This window comes from Protopterus annectens, chromosome 3.part1, assembly GCF_019279795.1.
Source record: "Protopterus annectens isolate FY-2018-M chromosome 3.part1, PAN1.0, whole genome shotgun sequence".
Taxonomy (NCBI): domain Eukaryota; kingdom Metazoa; phylum Chordata; order Ceratodontiformes; family Protopteridae; genus Protopterus; species Protopterus annectens.
Window position 1 is genome coordinate 1,114,838,665 of NC_056732.1, and position 19,676 is coordinate 1,114,858,340.

At 39.0% G+C, this 19,676-nt stretch overlaps 1 protein-coding gene across 1 annotated transcript in view; it reads left to right on the plus strand.

The window, feature by feature from the left end:
- The window catches only part of LOC122797754 (DENN domain-containing protein 3-like), a 1,015,730-nt gene that overhangs the window by 528,709 nt on the left and 467,345 nt on the right, over positions 1-19,676 (plus strand). Inside the window, exon 9 of the mRNA XM_044066279.1 lies at positions 1,041-1,159. Coding sequence (XP_043922214.1) covers positions 1,041-1,159 — 119 coding nt within the window. The remainder of the gene's footprint in view (positions 1-1,040; positions 1,160-19,676) is intronic.

Consider the following 19,676-nt stretch of genomic DNA (forward strand, 5'->3'; position numbering starts at 1 on the left):
GGTTCTGCGGCCTTTCCAGTTGTTGCAGATGTCTTGAGAGGTACATACCAAACGGGGCGTTGTATTCTATAATGGGTCTAATGAGGGATGAGTATAGTGGGACAATGACCTCCTTTTTTCTGGATGAAAAGCCCTTAGTCATCAGGTGTGCCACATAGAAGGATTTCCTGACTGTTGTGGCGATGTGGTTATCGAAGGTGAGACCACTATATACTCTGTGGCATATCGTCTACTCAGAGGCGATCTCTGCTTAACATACAATTGTTTAAATGTTACTGTATGAGCAAAAACGTGCATCATGTTATTCATTCTGGCTTGCTACCCTCTATTAAAAGTAGATTATTTACTGTAAAAATATTTTTCTGATTATTAATATATGTGCAGTATTTTTAATTTATTGTACTTATTGCACTGGTTTCATCATAGTTGCCTCGAGTGATCAATAATTTGTTCCATGATCTTGTTTTCTGTCTGTTATATAGACTCTGATGTGTTTGAAAGCAAATAACTATGCTAACTCCATTAGAAATACTCTATTAACAAATAAATAAATCTGTGACTATATCAAGTCAATATATATTCAACAAGCCAGCGCTGCAATAACTGCTCTGATAGCATATCTTTTGGAAAGTAGAGTCATTATTAAAATACCATGCAGTCATTTTAATGTTTATGAGAAAAAATAGTCATTTACTTCAGTGTAAGAACAATCATTATTTTCAATATAATTCTGAAATAGGAATAGGAGTGTACAGTGAGGTTTTTTTAATCTTGCTGTGAATTATGTCTGCATTCTCAGATTGATGCCTAATGCAAATAAAGTAAACACAAATGTATACTCTACTGGCGTTTCAGAATTCTGTGAACAGATGAAACTGTCTAGCTTATGTCTTGGATGTATATGAGAGCTCTTTTAGGGAGTCACTGTTATCTGAAGTTTGTTACACTTTTCTTTTATAAAAGTGTGTAGCTTATGTATCATTCACTGCCTTCTTCAGTTTACTTTTCTGTTCCTGATGTCTTTATGCTTAATTTCAAAGGAGGGTGAAGACTTGGTTCTAATCAATATCGACAGTGGTGAAATTGGATTTTCAGAATCAGGGACTGGTGCTGAAATTCCAGATGTTCCATCAAATGCAGCTGATGTGTTCTTAAGAAGGTGAGTAGTTAAGCTGTATATATGTGTATGTATGTATGTATGTATATATATATATATATATATATATATATATATATATATATATATATGTTTGTATGCATATATGTATATATATGAAAATGTACCTTTAGCTTTTTGTAATACACACAAAAACACATGTATATATAGACTGTAGAAACCTGGACTGTAGTTGGCAAATGTTATGGTTTTAAAGATTACTTTGATAAGGCATATTCAGGTTTTGGAACTACATTATTTGTTGTTACAGCTGAGCATTATTACACTTAATACTGAAATTATGTGTGTTACAGAATACAAACAGTAGATTTATTCTTAGACTTATTTTATTTGCACAGTTTCAGGTGAGGTTTGTGGTATTGTAAACCAAAAGTCAGTTTTGCATTGCATCCTTTTACTACTCATTTATGAGAATGCCTGCCCAGGTTTCCCTTTCTTTCATTTTGAATCAGGCAATATTTATTTTAAAGAGCTGCAAACATGAGAATAGTTCTTCTTTCCAAAAGAAGATATTAATAATTGTAATGGTAATAGTAATAATACTACTACTACTACTAATAATAATAATGCACTGTAAATCAATTAATACAAGCTGCACTTTTAATAGTGCATAAATCCCTACTTGCTTCCTCCTCACCATTGTCCATCAAATGAGGACATTTAACAGCTTTTAGGCTGAGTGTATGATCTTATGACATTTCACGATTGCTAAAATAAAGTTTCAGAGCATAATACATGTGGCACAGAGCAACTCAGGCATCCAGGATATCCAGGCAGGAGCTGTACTTCATTAACTAGATTATATCCACTGTAGAACACCATAGGAATGATGCATCTGTGAGACTGACTGTTGTAAGAATGTATTTAACACGTTAAAGGGAGATTGTACAAACTCATGAGGAACACACTATTTTGTTCCATTTGAAAATGCTGAGATGTCAGGCTGAAGTTTATAGAGGTCTTTACTTGACCTTGGAGTCTCCTAAATATCTTGATCTGTAAAAACTAAATGAAAACTCCAACCAAGCTGCAACTTCCAATGAGTGACCTCTCAGACTTATTGAATCAGAGGCCCATGGGATATATGCAGATGACCCTTATGAACACCAGGTGTTTCAGCTAATTGGCGATTCTGAATGCCCATGACTTGTTTTGTCTTTTTAATGGACAATTTCAGGCCAATAAAGCCAAACCCTCTAGGTGTGGATATGCATATTTCCGCCTTGTTATGACCTCCTAAGCACAGTACAAGCAGAGTGTTTGCCTAAGTATAAGAAACACAGGGCTGTTATACACAGCTGATGTCCATTATCATTAGGGTGACTGCAAAATATCCCAAATAACAAACTAAAACAATGAGTGAGAAGGTCACACAGAAAAAACAATCTGTAAAAACTAAATGAAAACTCCAGGCAAGTTTGTATGCTAAAAAGGTGTGAAAATGTCTCAATATGTTCCACAGCACTATAATGTCTCTTTCTGATTTTGTCAGATATAAAATAATGTCACCTTCAAATAGAGCCAGCTTTTTTTTTTTACTACCATACCAATTATATCCTTGAATTTCTGAGTCTGTCATTTTCTGTGCCAGTGGTTCTAAATATAATGCAAATAACAAAGGGAAGAAGAGACACCCCTGCTTGTTTCCTCTGCTCAAGCAGAAATTATCAAAGAGGACCCCACCCACTTTAATTTTCTTCTCCAATCCCTCATATTTCCTCCTAGTAACCTTACAATTTTACCAGGGAATGCAAATGCTTCCATTGCTTTGCTCATAAAGTCCCTGCTTACTCTGTCAAATGCATTCTCTGCATCAAGACTCACCAAAAACAGGGGTATTTTCGTACATTCTGCTTCCCTCTGGATAATCAGCATTCTGTTAATATTGTCAAATGTTTGCCTCCCCTACACAAAACCATGTTGATCCATATCTATCAATTTCGGCATCACTTTTGCCATTCTTTTAGCCATTATAGACATAAACACTTTATAATCATGGTTTGGTATTGAAATGGGCCTGTATGAAGCTGGATCAGATGGATCTTTACTCTCTTTAGGTATTACAGCTAACACTGCTTTCTTCCAGGATGTTGATACTTCTCTTAAAATACGGTTAAACAAAACCTTCCAGATCTTTCAGTTTTACCCCCTCCTAGCTTCCAAACTTCCCCAGGGATACCATCTATTCCTTTGGACCTTCCTGTATATTGGTTATACATCACCATTTTTATCTTATCTCCTCCTATCCTAACTGCTGTAATTGAGCCTCCTCTACATCTAACCTTGGCATATTTAATTCTTTCATGAACATTTCCATTTGTACCTTTTCTTGGTTTCCACATTTTTCTGCTTTGTACAGACTTTCATAGAATTTCCAAAGTATTTCTAATACTTCTGCAGGATAACTTGGTATCTTCCTTGTTATAGGCTCCTTTAAGTTGGTGACAGCCCTTTCTACTTTCTGTTGCCTGAGTTGTTGTGCTAAACATTTTTGTGCTCTAGAGTTATTATCAAACAGTTGCTTAACTGCAATCTTTCTAAACTCATGCATATTGTCTAGGTAATTCCTTATTTTATGTTTATTATTCTGCAGTTTCCCCTGTTCGTGCTCTCTGAGGTTCCCCCTATTTCCCAATATTTTAACATTTGCCAGTCCCTCTAAATAATTATTGTTACTTCTTAACCATATCTCCCTTTCTTTTAATTCCACTCTATTTTACTCCACTTTAATTTTAATCCACTCCCTGGCTATATTTTCAGAAGAAATTTCTATCTTCTCTAGTAGCTCCTGAGTAATTTCAACTACCCAATCCTTAAATTCCTCTCTTTTCAGCAGATAGGTAGAAAAGCGCCGGTGTCTCATTTTTATTTCATTACCCCATGTTTTTATTTTAGTTATTATTGACACACGATTTGAAATAGTTATTGTTTGCATATCCAGACCTTCAATTGAATGCACATGCTCCTGTGAAATGTAAACTTTGTCTAGCCTAGCCCACTTTTTGTATCTTGGGGAATAATATTTAAATTCACTCCAAACTCCTAGTACTGAATTCACATCTTCCATACCAAATATTTTCATAAATTTCTTAAAAATTCTACCTTCCTTTGTTATATTTTCCTTTTGGGCTCCCCAGGTACATATTCACTGTTGCAAATCAAATTCCAATCCCCACCTATAAGTAATATTCCTTGCTAAAAGCTGATTATTTCTCCCAGAATTTTCTTAAGCTCAATCATAGCAGTTTTTGGTAGAATATAAATACATGCCAGTGTAATCATCCTTCCTTGTTAGTAGCCCTTTAGTACTACAAATCTACCATTATTGTCTTTTTATATCCTCTTCTATTACTATTGGAGCTCATTTTGCAATTAATATAACTACTGCTCTGTTCCTTTGCCCTAGGTATTCCACTGAATAGTCATTCAAACACCTTTCTTTATCAAATTTACATGTTCATTTCTATCCAAGTATGTCTCCTGTTGATATCTATTTGTACTCTACATTTTAAATATGGGTCACTGCCCTTTCTTTTTTGTATTTATCTGTGAGACCAGTAACATTTAAAGACATTATAGAAAGCATCATATTCATAAGAAATAATTATTCCCACCTTTTATGTATAACAGCTTTTTTGTTAAATGTCTAATTCTAGGTTTTGTGTTATGTGCATGTATTGTTTGGCAGGTTAATCTTTTATAGATTTTTTCTTGTCATCTCCATTTGAGCCCATGTCACATCTTACAGAACTTTTTGTTTTATTGAAAACCCTCAAACAAAAATACACCCCATACCCCCTAAAACCTATTAACTTAATAATAACACACACAATTATGTACATTTTCATATATTGAAGTTTTACTTTCCTAATAGGAACATATGCTGCAAACTGACAGCCGCACACATAGACTCAAGCTAGCCTAAAAGAAAGGTTATTCTTGATAAAATGCATGGTACAACCTGTGATTCTATTAAGTGCTGTCTGGATTTGTGTTATCTTTACAGCTGTCTGAGCTGGGAAAGTGTTTGAATGCTTTCAGGAAACATTTTCTCCAAACCATTTGTCTTTATCAGATTGTCTGCTAGAGATATAAAAATCAGACAGAAAACTATTTACTAGAAAAAGCTTTATAATATTCAATATTCTTTTTCATTTACTTGCTTTCTCTTAAAATATGTTACTAGATTAAGCTAATGGCCTTAACCCAGTCATTCACCTATCCAAGAATGAGAAAAAACACACTATTTTTCTTTTGTCATGCTCCTTTAACCAGATATTTTTTTTGTACATTGAAATGCCTAGATTTCTTAAACCTAAACAAGTAGAAAGAGAGAAGACGAGAGAGAGAGAGAGAGAGAGAGAGAGAAGAAACAGGAGCACCTTTTTACATTAGTATCCCCATTACACTTAAAAAAAAACAAACTTTATAACATGCAAAGAAAATCATGCACTATTTAAGTAGTACTGTTAAGAAAAAAAATGTTTTACTTACAGTTTTTTTTCTCCCTTCTCTTCCTTTCTCCTGAGTATTTTTCTGAACATTAATGACATGCAAATGCTTATAGGATATCTCATGCAAATGCTTTAGAGTCCCCTACAAGTTTAACTAAGTCCAAAAAATGTCCAATATTTCAAGATTCTGTTATTCTGTCATGTTTCACAAATATAATTATTGCTTTGTAAGCCCAAATTTGTCAATTTCCAAGTTACTGATTTTATTTTCCAAATGTTAGTGACGTGAAGTAGGGCATATGCTTTAGAGTCCTCTGTAAGTTTAGCAAAAGTCCAAGAAAATCCAATATTTCCAGACTTTCTTGTATTCCTGTTCATCTCCATTTCCCAAACCCTGTCTCTGCTTCATTTCCAACATACTGTCCATTCTTCTTGTCAACTTTTGTGCTTTTTTTCCCTCTCTCAAGCATTTTCCATTGAAACACTGGAAAAGGTTTCATTGGCACAGTCTCTCTGTTTTCTTTATTACCAAAAGAACAAGAAGCAGAATCTCCTTCTGTTTCACAGCTCACTTTTTGTTGGACAAATCTTTGTATTTTTTCTTTAGCATGTACTTCATCAAAAAATGATTTTGTTCCTCCAGGGAAATTTTTTGAAGCTAGCTGGGTACAGCAGTTTGAAACTCATACTTCCTTTTCGACATTCCCTAAGTAATAGAATAAATTTATTCCTGTTCTGCCTGGTGCACAATGAGTAATCATTCTCCACAAACACTCTGGTTTCTCCCACTTTTAGTACTTCGTCGTTTTCATCAGAATCAGCCCTTTCTGCTAGTAAAACTGCATATTTACTGTTAAAGGTCTAGGTTATTTTCTTATAGCCAGGTTTTTAAGCATACACATGATGTGCCCTTTCAATTAACAATTCCTGTTGTGGAATGCCAGTCCAGTTGCTTATTTGTGCTGTCATAAAATTAATACAGTCTTTTCCTTCCAGCTTCTCGAGTACAACAGAAAATATCAGGTTTTCTCTAGATGGTCTGTTCTCTAATTCTATTATTGTTTGAAACATCTCTTCTTGTGCAGTCTCATATTCAGCCAGCCTTTTCTTCATTTTGGCCTCTGAGTTTTGCAGTTTTATCACCTTATCTGAATATCTGTTTAAAGCTTCTTCCATTTTTTTCCAGCCTTTTATTATTTGAGTTGGTATACTCTATCAGTGTTTCATTTATTTTAGTCAGGTCTGTGTGCAGTTCTTATACTTTCTTCTAGGTTACTGGAAGTCAAGTCTGGAGTTTGCACTGCTTTTTGCTGAACAGCTACAGTTCTTTTCCCAGTCGGTGTTTTTTCACAGCCTTTTGTAGCTGATTTTTCTTCAGGTCCTCTGTATTTCTTTTTTTCCTGGCATCCAGGCACTTACTACCCAGTTACTGAAATTTACCCCAAAATCTAGGTCCACTGGCTTTCTCTGCTAATTTTCTGCTTCCACACTGGGAGAGGTAGAATTAAGCTGTTGCTCAATGTGCTGCCATCTTGGAAGTCTGCCCCCAGAGACATTCTGTGTTATCATGGACCAGCACTTCCCCACAACCTCTTCAGCCAGCCTGATTGAGATGGATATTTTAGACAGTATAAGAATTGTCTCATGCTGTCTGATGATCATGTATTATTCAAACTGTTTAACACAGTGAGTGCTAGAGATGTACATATATAATTTACTTGGAGGCAAAAATCTGAAACACAATAAACTTGGACACTAAAATTGTCAGCAGTGCACAACAAATCACACCTCTCCAAGGTCATCAAAATACACATAATCCATTGTTTACTGAGGTTCTAAAGCATGACTTACCTAAACCTCACAGATCTACAAAACATAACAGAAGCACACTCAGCATATTAAGCCTGTTTCCTCACATAGCACAAAAAGTCTCAAGGTCACATATGCTGAGCCTGTAAGGCAGGCATCAACCCAATCAACCATTTGCATTGTAAGTGATTCTATTGTAAGACATAAAGTTGCAACTCTTACCAGGCTGAGCAAGGAAAGAGCGATGGCTGATTGCTTGTTTGATGCCAAGATCCATTAGCTCATGCATGCACTGAAGTCCTTGAACTACAGGTACCAATATGACTCTGTAGTAATTCATGCCAGTGTCAATGACTTGAGGTGTACTTCCCTGGACTATATAGAGACAGACATGAAGGAGCTGTCAGACTGTGTTTCCAAGGCAGGTATAGGTTGAGCACTGAACAGCATTCTACCTTTTCCAAGGATGATGCCACGATATGTGCAAAAAATAACTGACTTCAGTAATTGGCTTAGTTTTTGATGTCATTCAAAGGAGATATAATATTTGACAGCTTGGGAGGATATGATCGACAGACCACACTGCTTTCTCAGGGATGGCCTGCTTCTGTCCCTTCTAGGGTTTTGATTATTGGCAAAGACATTGTCCAACCCCCATAGTGCCTTTTTTAGTCAATGCCAAATTGATAAACTTACCAACATACGAAACAAGCCAAGGGAAATAAGAAGCTGTTACTGATCAATGCTAGGAGCCTGAAACTCCACTCCCTACAAGCCCATGTCACCCTGGCAGACATTGAAATCTGTATAATGACTAAGACATGGTTTAAAATAGCGGAGAGCACTCTGGCTGTGCAGGGCTAGAACACCTTCTACATGTTTAGACTAGCCACTGCATGGTGGGGGAAGGTGGCAGTGTCTCAGTCTACATTCAGAAGAGACTCACATCAAGGCTGGTTAAGCAGCATGACACACTAGAGCTTCCTTATTTCCAAATACCCATCATAAAGGTTCTGTACCATATATTGGCTAGCTGTACAACTTTCTCTCTAACCAAAGAAATCCACACCTACCTATAGCAACTGGAATAATTCAGTATTAAATCCAGTACTGTTTTCTTGTGATCTGAACTATCCAACTATAGCCTGGGAAAGCTACATTATCACTAGTGCACAAACACAGAGGTTTATGAACTTTGTCAGTACAAATGCCCTTGTACAGTTAGCCAAAGTACCCACTAGGGGAATAAAATCTTGTATCTTGTCCTTACTAATATGGGAGCATCTGGCACCTTCCCTTGTGTATCTTCACTTATTAGACATGATTATAAAGCAGTTTCTTTCAAAATAAAACTGAAAGCAGAAATCCCTTCCACCCATGGCAGCTTTAGAATTTTCTTTAAGACAAACTACCTAACCCTAAGTGATACACTGGCAAGTTTCAAATCCCCACAGCCTCATTTAACTCCACTGAATATGCAGATATATGCACCACCACACTATACCAGCTCGTAAACAGCTGCAGAGATGCAGCTGTACCCCAGTGGAACAAGTGCGGGCAAACCCTAGATACAACCCCACATGGTGGAACATAATATCAACAAGCTTTGTAATAAAAGGAAAAGAATTTTGACCAAAAGTAAGAAGAGTAATTCCCAGAATGTTAGAGTTCTTGTTACTGAAATAAACACTCAGTTGCTTAATAAAATCCACCAAAGCCAAGTTTGAAACTGAAATAGCTACCCAAGCCAAAGACAATCACAAGGCACTTTTTAGTTATGATCATAATCTCAAAAGCACAAGATATCAGCGCTCTGAGCCAGTCGTGAATGATGTTACCTACGCTGAGGCTGAAGATGTAGCAAACCAACTGGACGATAAATTTAGCTCTTAAGTTTATGCCTCTCTCCCCCTTCCGTCTGTTCCTCAAGATATACCTGAAACTGGCTCACCTCCAGCTATCACACAAGGCTATGCCCTAAAAGTTTTCTCAAAACCTAAAAATGCTGCATTGCTATTTCTATTACATTGCAATGCAAACTGAAATTGCACTCATTGGAAGCAGTCCACACCTTGGAAGACACAGACATTTCTGCAGTCACAGGGACTTGGTTCAAAGCCATGGAGAGCACCTCAGCCATACCGGGTTACACCTCCTTCCATACGTTCGGACCACAAACTGAAGGCATGAAAACTAAATGAGGTGGTGTGTCAATATTCATCGAAGATAAATACACCTCCAGATTGGTTAAACAGTATGATTCCCTGGAGATATTGCGGGTGCAATTAACTGTTGGTAGGACACCTGTTCAAGTCATTGCAAGCTACAGGACCCCCCCCCCCATGAATCAGGACACCCTCTATGCCTATTTGGATCTACTTGAGTCTATCAAGATACATCTGAACACCATAGTTTTGGGCAATTTTAACTACCCGTCCATTGCTGGGTAAATTACTTGTGCTCATACTCACTTGCCCAAAGGTTCTTCAATTTCATTAACTCCAGTGCCCTGGACCAGCCCGTTGACACCCCTTACAAGGGGTGCCAACATCCTGCATCTGATGCTTACCAGTATGGGGGACCAGTGTAGCACCCCCACTGTGAGGTCTTCTCTAGTGATATCTGACCACAAATCAGTCTCATTCAAAGTTACTATCACACCTGACCCCCAGCAGCAACTAAACAAAAAACTTCTCCAAAGCAGATTATAACCTCTTACAGGATGGTATAAATAGCTTCACTGCATTTCCTCCCTCAGATGGAACTGGCAGCTGTGTTGAGTTCTACACCAGTGCTTTACACAAACACATGTATAACTCCATTGACTTGGCTGTACCTGATAGGACCAAAACAGGTTCCTCAAGGAAGAGCAAACCTGTCTGGTGGACAACTGCCATTAACAAGCTTTACAATAAGACGAAGGAATTGCTGTCTAAGAGTAAGAGGGAGTGAGCCCTAAACTGGAAACACTCCCTCCTCAGCTTAAACAAGCAAATAGTTCTCCAAAGCAAATTACGAATCCAAATTAACGTCCTCAGCTAAGAACAACCATAGAGCATTCTTCAGTTACATCCATAACCTGAAAGGAAAGGCCCAGATTTGTGTTGAACTGATAGTTAATGATACCACATATACTGAGCCTGTGGACATAGCTTACCTGTTGGCCGACAGGTGCTAGGAAAACTTCACTCCCCTGTCCCTGCCACACATATCCCATGACATCCTTACCACCTGTCCCCTACCCTATATCTGTAAAGAGCAGGTGATAAACACCCTGTCTGAGGCCAAAAACACAGTATCTAGGAGACTTGATAACATCCCAGGCTGTGTCCTGCATGGGCTCCAACAAGAATTAGCAACACCATTGGGTACCCTTTTCAGTCATAGTCCTAGTACTATCTTTGTGCAAGCTGAATGGAAAATGACTACCGTTACTCCCTTGTGCAAAGGTGGTGCTTCCACTGACCACCAGGAACTGTAGACTTGTTAGCCTAACTAGCCTTGTCTGCAAGGCCATGGAGTGAATCATCATGGACCTTATCATCAAAGATATAGATAATCTCCAAACACTTGACCCTACTCAGTTTGGATTTGTCAAAGGGAGATCATGCTTGTTAAACCTGGTGGACTTCTTTCAGATAGTCACCAAGGCTCTGGACAAGGCAAAATCTGTGCATACAGCCTACCTAGACATAGCCAAGGCTTTTGACACTAACCCTCACTCAGACATCATTGGCAAACACACCCAGCTAGATATCAAGCCTTATTATATCTTTAGATGGGTCACTAACTGGCTCACTGATAGAACATATATAGTCAAAATAGGGGAATCCACCTCCAACAGCAGACCTGTAACCAGTGGTGTTTCACAGGGATCAGTCTTGGGACCTCTACTGTTTGGAATCTATTTCTCAAAGTACAAGCAAAAACTAAAGGTTTGTTGCTGACAAAGTTTGCTGATGACTGAAAACTGGTACCAGTCATAGAAACTCCAAATTATATCAACATCCTACAAGAGGGTCTTACACACACAAATGATTTGTGCCAAATTCATAGCCTTAAACTCAATGCAAAATAATGTTTTTTCATCCCTTTCCGTAAGAACGATGTTCCTGCTAACTAACACATCAATAGCAACACCCTAAGTACGCACTCAGTGGTGAGAGACCTGGACACACAGATTGACAGCAAACTTACCTTTGCTTACCATGTCTCCATAGTGGTATGAAGGGCATTTTATATTGCTCATCTCATAAGTAAGGGCATTGTCTCCAGAAAAAAAAAGAAGTTAAAAGCTTCCTCCCTGTACTCTTCCCTCATCAGGCCAATAATTGAGTACAACACCCCTTTTGTTATGTATTTCCATGCACCTGCAGCAATTGGAGAGACCACAAAAGTTCCTCAAAGGAAAATTCAAGGTCTTCAGCATATGTTCTATGTGGATCATCTGAAATCACTGTCACTTTATTCCGCTTCATACAGACTACTCAGAGGTGATCTCTGCCTTGCATGCAAGGCAATCTCTGACCCTGCTTTATTGGAAATGCTGCATATCCACAAATCAAATGGTACATGGGTTACTCAGTCTAAAGACCTTAACCTGGTATATAACATTAATGGAACCTGCTGGAGGGACAGATTTGTCTTCCAGAGGTTACCACACCTTTGAAACCGACTCCCACTTCATGTCAAACAGAACCTCTCATTGGCTGTCTTCAAACGCAATCTGGACGATTAGATGAGTAACTGTAAAGTCACCCTGGGGGTTCCACCTGTGTCCCTCTTAGACAAGGGGGTAATAGGTGCTGATCATGGAAATAAAGGTAGAACTTGACTAGGCTTGTAAGGGCCCTATGGCCATTAGCCTAGTAACTTCATATGGTCGTATGAGGGATCCTGACAATATCCCTGGATGCATCTTAAATAGCACAAAGCACAATTTGGCCACAGCTGTAATAACACTGTTCACTCTCAGCCTCCATACAGGTTTGTACCAAGCAAATGGAGAACAGCTACAGCCATTCCCTTGCGTAAGGGAGGCCTTTGACAAGACATAGCCAATTATAGATGTACAAGTCTGACTAACTTCATGTAAAAATCTCTGGAATGATTTATCAGGAATTAATCAAGCAGGACTTAGGGAACCTCCAAATACTGGACCCATCTTAGTTTGGATTCGTCAAGGGCAGATCATGCTTACTCAAACTGGTGGATTTTTTTGAAAAGGTCACCAAAGCAGTGGATGAAGGCAAAATGGTACACACCACATACCTTGACCTGGCTAAAGTTCTTGACACAGTTCCCCACTCAGCCATAGTAGAAAAGCCAAGTAAGCTGGGAATAAACCTGTATGTCACCCACTGTATTGCTCACTGGCTCACAGATAGGGTGCAGGTAATCAAAATTGGGGAAGTTACCTCCACAAAGAGACCAATCACCATTTGAGTCCTTCAGGCTTCTGTGCTTGGACCTCTGCTGTTTGGCATCTACTTTTTCAGAAGTAAAAGCTAATACCAAAGGGATCTGATTGACTAATTTTGCAGGTGACTGCAAGATATGAGCAGACATAGCATCCCCAAATGACTTAGCCGTCCTGCTGGAAGATTTATCTCAAATAATTAACTGATGTCAAAATCATGGACTAAACTAAATGCAGAAAAATGCATTAATTTATCTTTTGGGAAGTCATCTACTCCAGGGAAATATCACATTGACAGTACACCCCTAAGAGTTTACCCAGTTCTAGATTTGTGAACTTGTGTGGACAGTGATCTAACTTTTGACTAACATGTGTCTTTTGTGAGAAAGTCTTTCTGTATTGCACAGCTTGTAAACAGAGGGATTGTGTTCAAATCTGGGGATGTCATTGTCTCCCTTTATGCAGCCTCATTAGACCAGTCATTGAATATAATGGCCTCTTTGGTATGTATCTGTCCAAAAACGTTCAACAACTGAAATGCCCACAGAGGTACCTTACTGAAAGGATACAAGGCCTAAACATCATGCCCTACATGGACTGACTAAAAGCCCTGTCACTGTACTCTGCATCCTACAAACTGCTAAGAGGTGACCTGTGTCTGGCATACAAGGCATTCTCCAACCCATTACTGATGGACTTATTGCACATCAGCAATTCAAATGGCTTCAGAAATACTCAGTCTAGGAATCTAAACCTCTTCTGCGACATCAACAAAACAGTTTAGAGGGACAGGTGTATCTCAAACAGGATGCCACAGCCACATAAAACAAAGTTCATTCATGTCCACAACTTAGATCTATGGATGGGAAATAGAAAATTTACCTCAGGACTGTCCCCTCCACTACTGATGGACAGAGACCACTCCTAATTGTTTTATCCCATCCATGGGTCCCCTCAAATTATCTATGGTATAATCACAATTCATCTCATGTATATAATTGTCAACTATGGGTGGTTAAGGACCATGTATAATCAAATAGGATAGTTTGAGAATAAAAAGGGAAATTGGCTAGGCTTAAAATAGTCCACAAGGACAGCTAGCCTAGTACTTACCTATGAACCTAAATATAGTCTTCCTTTATTCATTTGGTAAAGATACATGTTGATCCTGTCCATTGAGCAAGGGCATTGTCCTGTTCTGCTAATGTGCCCTGTTTACCATTTCATAAGAGTTCACATTTTGATAGTTGCCAGCATCTAGGAGATGCACTATTTAGCATTAGGCCATTTATTAATAAGATGCCCCTAGAATGTATGCTTGCTAAGTAAAAGCATTGGGTAATAGAGGATTCATGTTTTACTTTATTATTCCAAATGTTATTCCAAATTCTGCAAATGCAAGGACATTTTCAGAATATGTACAGCAATGTTCTCAATTCTTGCTCATACCCAAAGCATTCATTATACTGCCTGATGTGTAGACCACATAGCTAAAAATGATTAGAGTGCATATTTACTTTTTATAAAATACTGCATAAATGTGTATTTGGGTGTAAACATCTCACTAGACCACATATCTGAGTGTTTGGGATTCAGGAATCTCTAACTCCTGAATCTAAAGCAGTTATAGTTAAAATGTTTTAGTTCCTGTACTTGAATATGCTTTACCAAAATTATCCTTTCATCCGTGCTAGCATCCATAGGTTTTGCAAACTACAGTCAAAAACATGTCCTGATTTTCCACACTTAATTTAATAAGAGCATTATTGCCTTAACTTACAGAAAGCTAATTAACTACCACTAAGGCACAAGTTTGTAGGAACTCCCACCTTACCTTACAAAGACCACAATCTTTTCTACCATTTTGGAAAAAAGTTTCAGGCAGATTGTCCCTGCTAACTGTAATTACCTTCCTAACAACCAGAAGCATAGCTAGGGTTGGAAGAAGGTTACAGTCACCCCTAGAGCAAGACATTGGGAAGCAGGATTGGCAGATTCTGATGGCGTGGTAGTGGAATATTGGCATTCAGTTTCTGCATTCCAGTATTGTATTTGTGGCAGGGCTAAAGCGCTTTAGTGCTCTGTATATTCTAGAGTGAGATGCAGGCATTCAGAAATGAATGCCAGTATTCCTTTTTTGGTCAGGGGTGAAGTAGATACTTTGAATGTAGCAAGCTGCTTGTCATATTTGCAGGAAGCATTTTGTTAAAATTTAGGGAGAAGAGCCATTTTTTTCTTAATTTGGTGGAGAGGAAGGACACTGAGGTGAGGATTTGTTTTTATTTGTTAATGAACTTACTCTTGAGAGGGGTTTCCAGATCAGGGAGCTGTATAGAGTGCTACAACTCTGCTAACAACATTAGAAATGAGAGAAGCTCTTCCATCTTTAGATCTAAGCTAGGATCTGATATGATTAATGCTTTACAGTTTCCCCATTTATTAATTTCACATTGATGTTGGTTTTCTTCACAATTATTTCTGTCTCAGCACCATTCTTTGGTTCAAGTCCAAGGTACTCCTGATTGTTTTAGTCATCTCCTGGGCATTTTTTCTGTCACTTGAGCATTTTATTTTTGAATAATGGAAAAGGTTTCATTGTCAGTCTCTGAGTGTTATGTTATTGCCAGAAGATTGAGAAGTGGAGTCCCCTTCAAATTGCTGTCAACTAATGGTTTAATTTGGCTTTTCTGCATCCAAGTATGTCCTTGATCCGTCAGGAAAAAAATATTCTGAAGACAACTGGATGTAGCAAACCTGAATCTCAGATTTGCCTGTCAGTATTTCCAGATTGCAAGAATAAATGTGCTTCTGATCTACCGGGTATACAATGAATAATCATTTTCTACAAGTAGTCTGGTAGCCCCAGTTTTAACGCTTTTCTGCAACAACTTTGTCAGGAACAGCTCTGTTTGCTGTTATGATTCCATCTTTCTCATGGCCAGGTTTGGAGCATGCACATGATGTGTCCTCTCATTTACCATATACTGCTTTGGAGCAACAGCCCAGCTGCTCATATGTACTTTCACGAAATTAATGTATTTTTTCATTCTTTTATTTTTGGTATAGCAAACCGTGTCAGATTTTCTTCACATGTTCTGTCTTACAGTGCTTCTATTTTTTTAATTAACTCTTCTTGAGAAGCTTGTGCTCAGTCTTTCATTCATTTCAGCCTCTTATTTCTATAGTTTCATCCCCACATCCAAATAGTTATGTAAAACGTATTCAATTTTTCCAGCTTTTTGTCATTCGACTTCATATGTTCCTCCAGTGGTTCACTTAATTTGCACACCTCCGAGTGCATTCATTTAATTTTTTTTCTTCTAAGTTTCTGGAATCCATCTCCAGTACTAAAGCTGAAACTTTGACTTCCTTTAGTTGAGCATCTGGAAGATCAAGGTCTTCTTCTTTTCTGGTAGATTTTTACATACTTTCGTCAATTTTTTTATTTGTTGCTATCCAGGTAGTGTAATTACTTGCCAGTAACTTAATTTTACCCATATTGATTACATTTATTGGATTTTTTTTAAAGAAATTCTCGTTTTTTATATTGGGAGAGCTCAAATTGACCTGTTATGCAGTGTACAACTATCTTGGAAGTGCAGTACATGTACATAGGGTTAATCAGGTCAGTGTAACTATCTAGGCCTTATGGTTTTACTAAGTTAAGACTTGTATTCTATGCCGTTTTTGTCTCAGGTTGCCACTGTTCAACTTACTGTTTTGAATACTGAAGATATACTTTGTGCTGTCATTTGTATTGAAGGTATGCTTTATGTTCTGATTTGAATATCCCGGTTTCGGTCCAGGTAGTAGCTGTACAGTTTTTTGGACCAGCTTTCCTACCAGTAAACATACATTTTGAGATTGTATTTCCTAAACAGAACCTTTAAAGTGTCTGATCAGATTTTTATTTTTCACACAAAGTAAATAGAGCATTATTTTAGGAAAACACTTTCCAGCTGGTTAGTTAATTCCTATGGGTTTTGATGTGATTCAACTAACATAACCACTCCAGGCTATTGCAGAACTCAGACTTTTAGAAAGGCAGCTATTTCTGTAACCTTCTTAATGGGTACTTAAGTGGAGAGATTTGAAAGGCAGTGACATGGTCATCCATTCACATATTTACCAGGTGCTGTAAGTAGCATTGCTAGTCCAATGCAAAAGGGGATTTCACTTGTGCAATCCCTCAAGGTATGCTAGCAAACAGGCTTCTTCCTTCCTGTTCAGTACTTCCATTGATATTCTATTTATGTGTTAAAGGAAAACTCCACACTGGAACTCAAAAATATGTTTTTATCTTTGTTTTTGAGCTATTTTATTCTATCAGAAATCATTCTAGGTGTTTCATATATAATTTTAATGCATCTTTCAACAAAATGACTGACACGGGGTATGGCCATATTTAATGTAATCTTGTTCTTATGTTTCCATATCTGCTTCCCAGAATCCATTTCAAGTCCCCTTTATATGAGTTATGCTAGACAAAAGAAAGCAATATTGATGTTCTTCATCTCACATTGCTGCAGTCCTTACACTTGGGTAGTCCGCTGTCCTCGGTCGGCCCGAATATCAAAGTATAAGGCTGGCGTCGGTCAAGGCGCATTAGACTGACATCAGGACGTCAGGGTACAAATGCGCATGACCGACGTCATATCCTCAGTCTTTTTTGCCGCATGGTCCGATGCAGAAGCAGCGTTGCAAGTGCCGTTCGGCGTTCCGAAATTTTTCGAATTCGGAGTTTCAGACCGAGTCAAAGTTGGCTAAGTACCCGTTGGGAATATTTTAGTTTTTTCTTGCCTCAGTGGTTTACCGGATGTCAGAAAAAGTGAATAACTGTATTTCTTGTGGGAAACAGATACCGCATAGAGAGTATCATTCTTTGTGTATTCCTTGTTTGGGGCCTGAGCACGACGTTGTTGGGTGTCGCTTTTGTGCTAGGTTTAATAAGCGCACTATTAAGCGAAGGTTAGATTGTGCCAGGTTAGTCTTCGGGAAGTGGTGCAATTATAATATGCCGCCGGATGCTCCGCCCGCTTCTTCGAAGCGCAAAGACAAAGCAGCTAAGCCCAGACAAGAAGAGTCGTCCGTGCGGACGCCGGTTCTTTGAGGTGTCGGTGGAACCGGGGTTCCGCCGGAGGTTTCTCTGGAGTCCCAGGGGGAGACTTTGTTATTGCAGGATGTGGCCTCTCAGGAGGCAGGTCAGGCTGAAGGGGCTTCTCAGGTTACTGTACTCCCTCCCTTCCTAGGGTGGTTAGGCCCTCTCCTTCTGTTTCCAAGGCTTCTCCCAGAGGCAGGCCAGGTTTAGCTTCTGTTGGTGTCACTCCTAGTTCTTCAGGATCTGTGCCCAAGAAGCACATGCTTAAAATGGCAGAAGATTTAATTACTTTAATTAGAGGTTCTTTGCCCCCTCCTGATAAGAGGCCTAGGGTGGAACCAGAGTTGGGGAGTTTTGAGCAGGCTTCGGATGTTTCAGAGTCTTGACTGAAGACTTGCAGGAGTATTCTCCTTATTCTGATTCTGATGTGGATGATTCTACTCCTTCTGCTTCTCCTCCTGAGGATTTTTCTTTTTCAGAGACTCTTCATTCCATGAGGGAACATTTTAAGTGGGAAGGTCAGGACTTCTCTGATTCCAGGAAAAGGCTTAGGGAATTTTTGTTTTTACCCCAGCATAGGCCTTTGGCTATACCTCCTGTTCTGGATGTTGTGGAAGATGTGTTTGCAGAGGCTGCTCTTAATCCTGATTCTTTACCTCCTGCTCCTGTTAAACCGGATAGGTATTACAGGGTGCCTGAAGCTCATAAATATCTTTTTAAGAGTCCTAGGGCGGACCCAGAAACTGTTAGTCAAGGGCCTAAGGGTGTCAAGGCTTCTGTTGTAAAAAATCCGGTTCCTTCAGATAAAGAGGCCAGGGCTTTGGATAGATGGGGAAAGAAAGTCTATACTTCTTCCACCTTAGCTATGAGGGCTTTGAATTGCCAGTTTTACATGTTGAAATACCAAAACTATCTACTTTCTCAATTGAAGTCTAAGGTAGATGCTCTGGCGGAAGGTATTGAGTGTAAGGAATTACAGGATTTGGTACATGTTTCTGAACAGGTGGGTAAGCATTCTTTGCAATGTGGTTTTGATGCTGTACAGGCCTCGTCTAGCGTGGCTGCCACTGGGTCAGTTCTTCGCAGGCACGCCTGGCTGAGGGATCAGAATTTATCTGACCATGTTAAGACAAGGATTTTAGATGCTCCTTTACAGTCTGATGTGTTGTTTGGTTCACCTGTGGAGGCAGTCTTAAAGAAAATGGAAGACAAGGCTAAGTCTATGCAGACTGTTAAAGATTTTTTGCAGGTTCAGCCTCCAAAGTTTAGTAGGAATTGGCCTACCAACGGGTGGACGTATCCTTCTTATGATTCCCAGTCTAGGGGTAGATCTAGACGTGGTAGGGGCAGAGCTCAGGGCTCTTTCAGGCCTAGAACAGGGAGTTCACCTGCACAGTCTTCGGGTGAGGGCAGGGGTCAGTCCTTTCGTAAACAGGCCCAATGACCTACCTTTTCAGCTGCCAGAGCCTTCTCGTCTGGCAGCACCTTTGGGAGGAAGGTTGGCACTTTTCAAGGAAAATTGGAGTTTAATTACCCAAGACAGATGGGTATTGGATATCATACACCAAGGTTACAAGTTTTATTTCCATACCTTGCCTCCTTTCAAAGGCATGCCAGACGTTCCTCCTCAACAAAGAATAGAGGCTCACAAACAAATTTCTCTGCTACTTCAAATACAGCCGGTCCCTCTGCCAGAAGTGGGCCTAGGATTTTATTCTC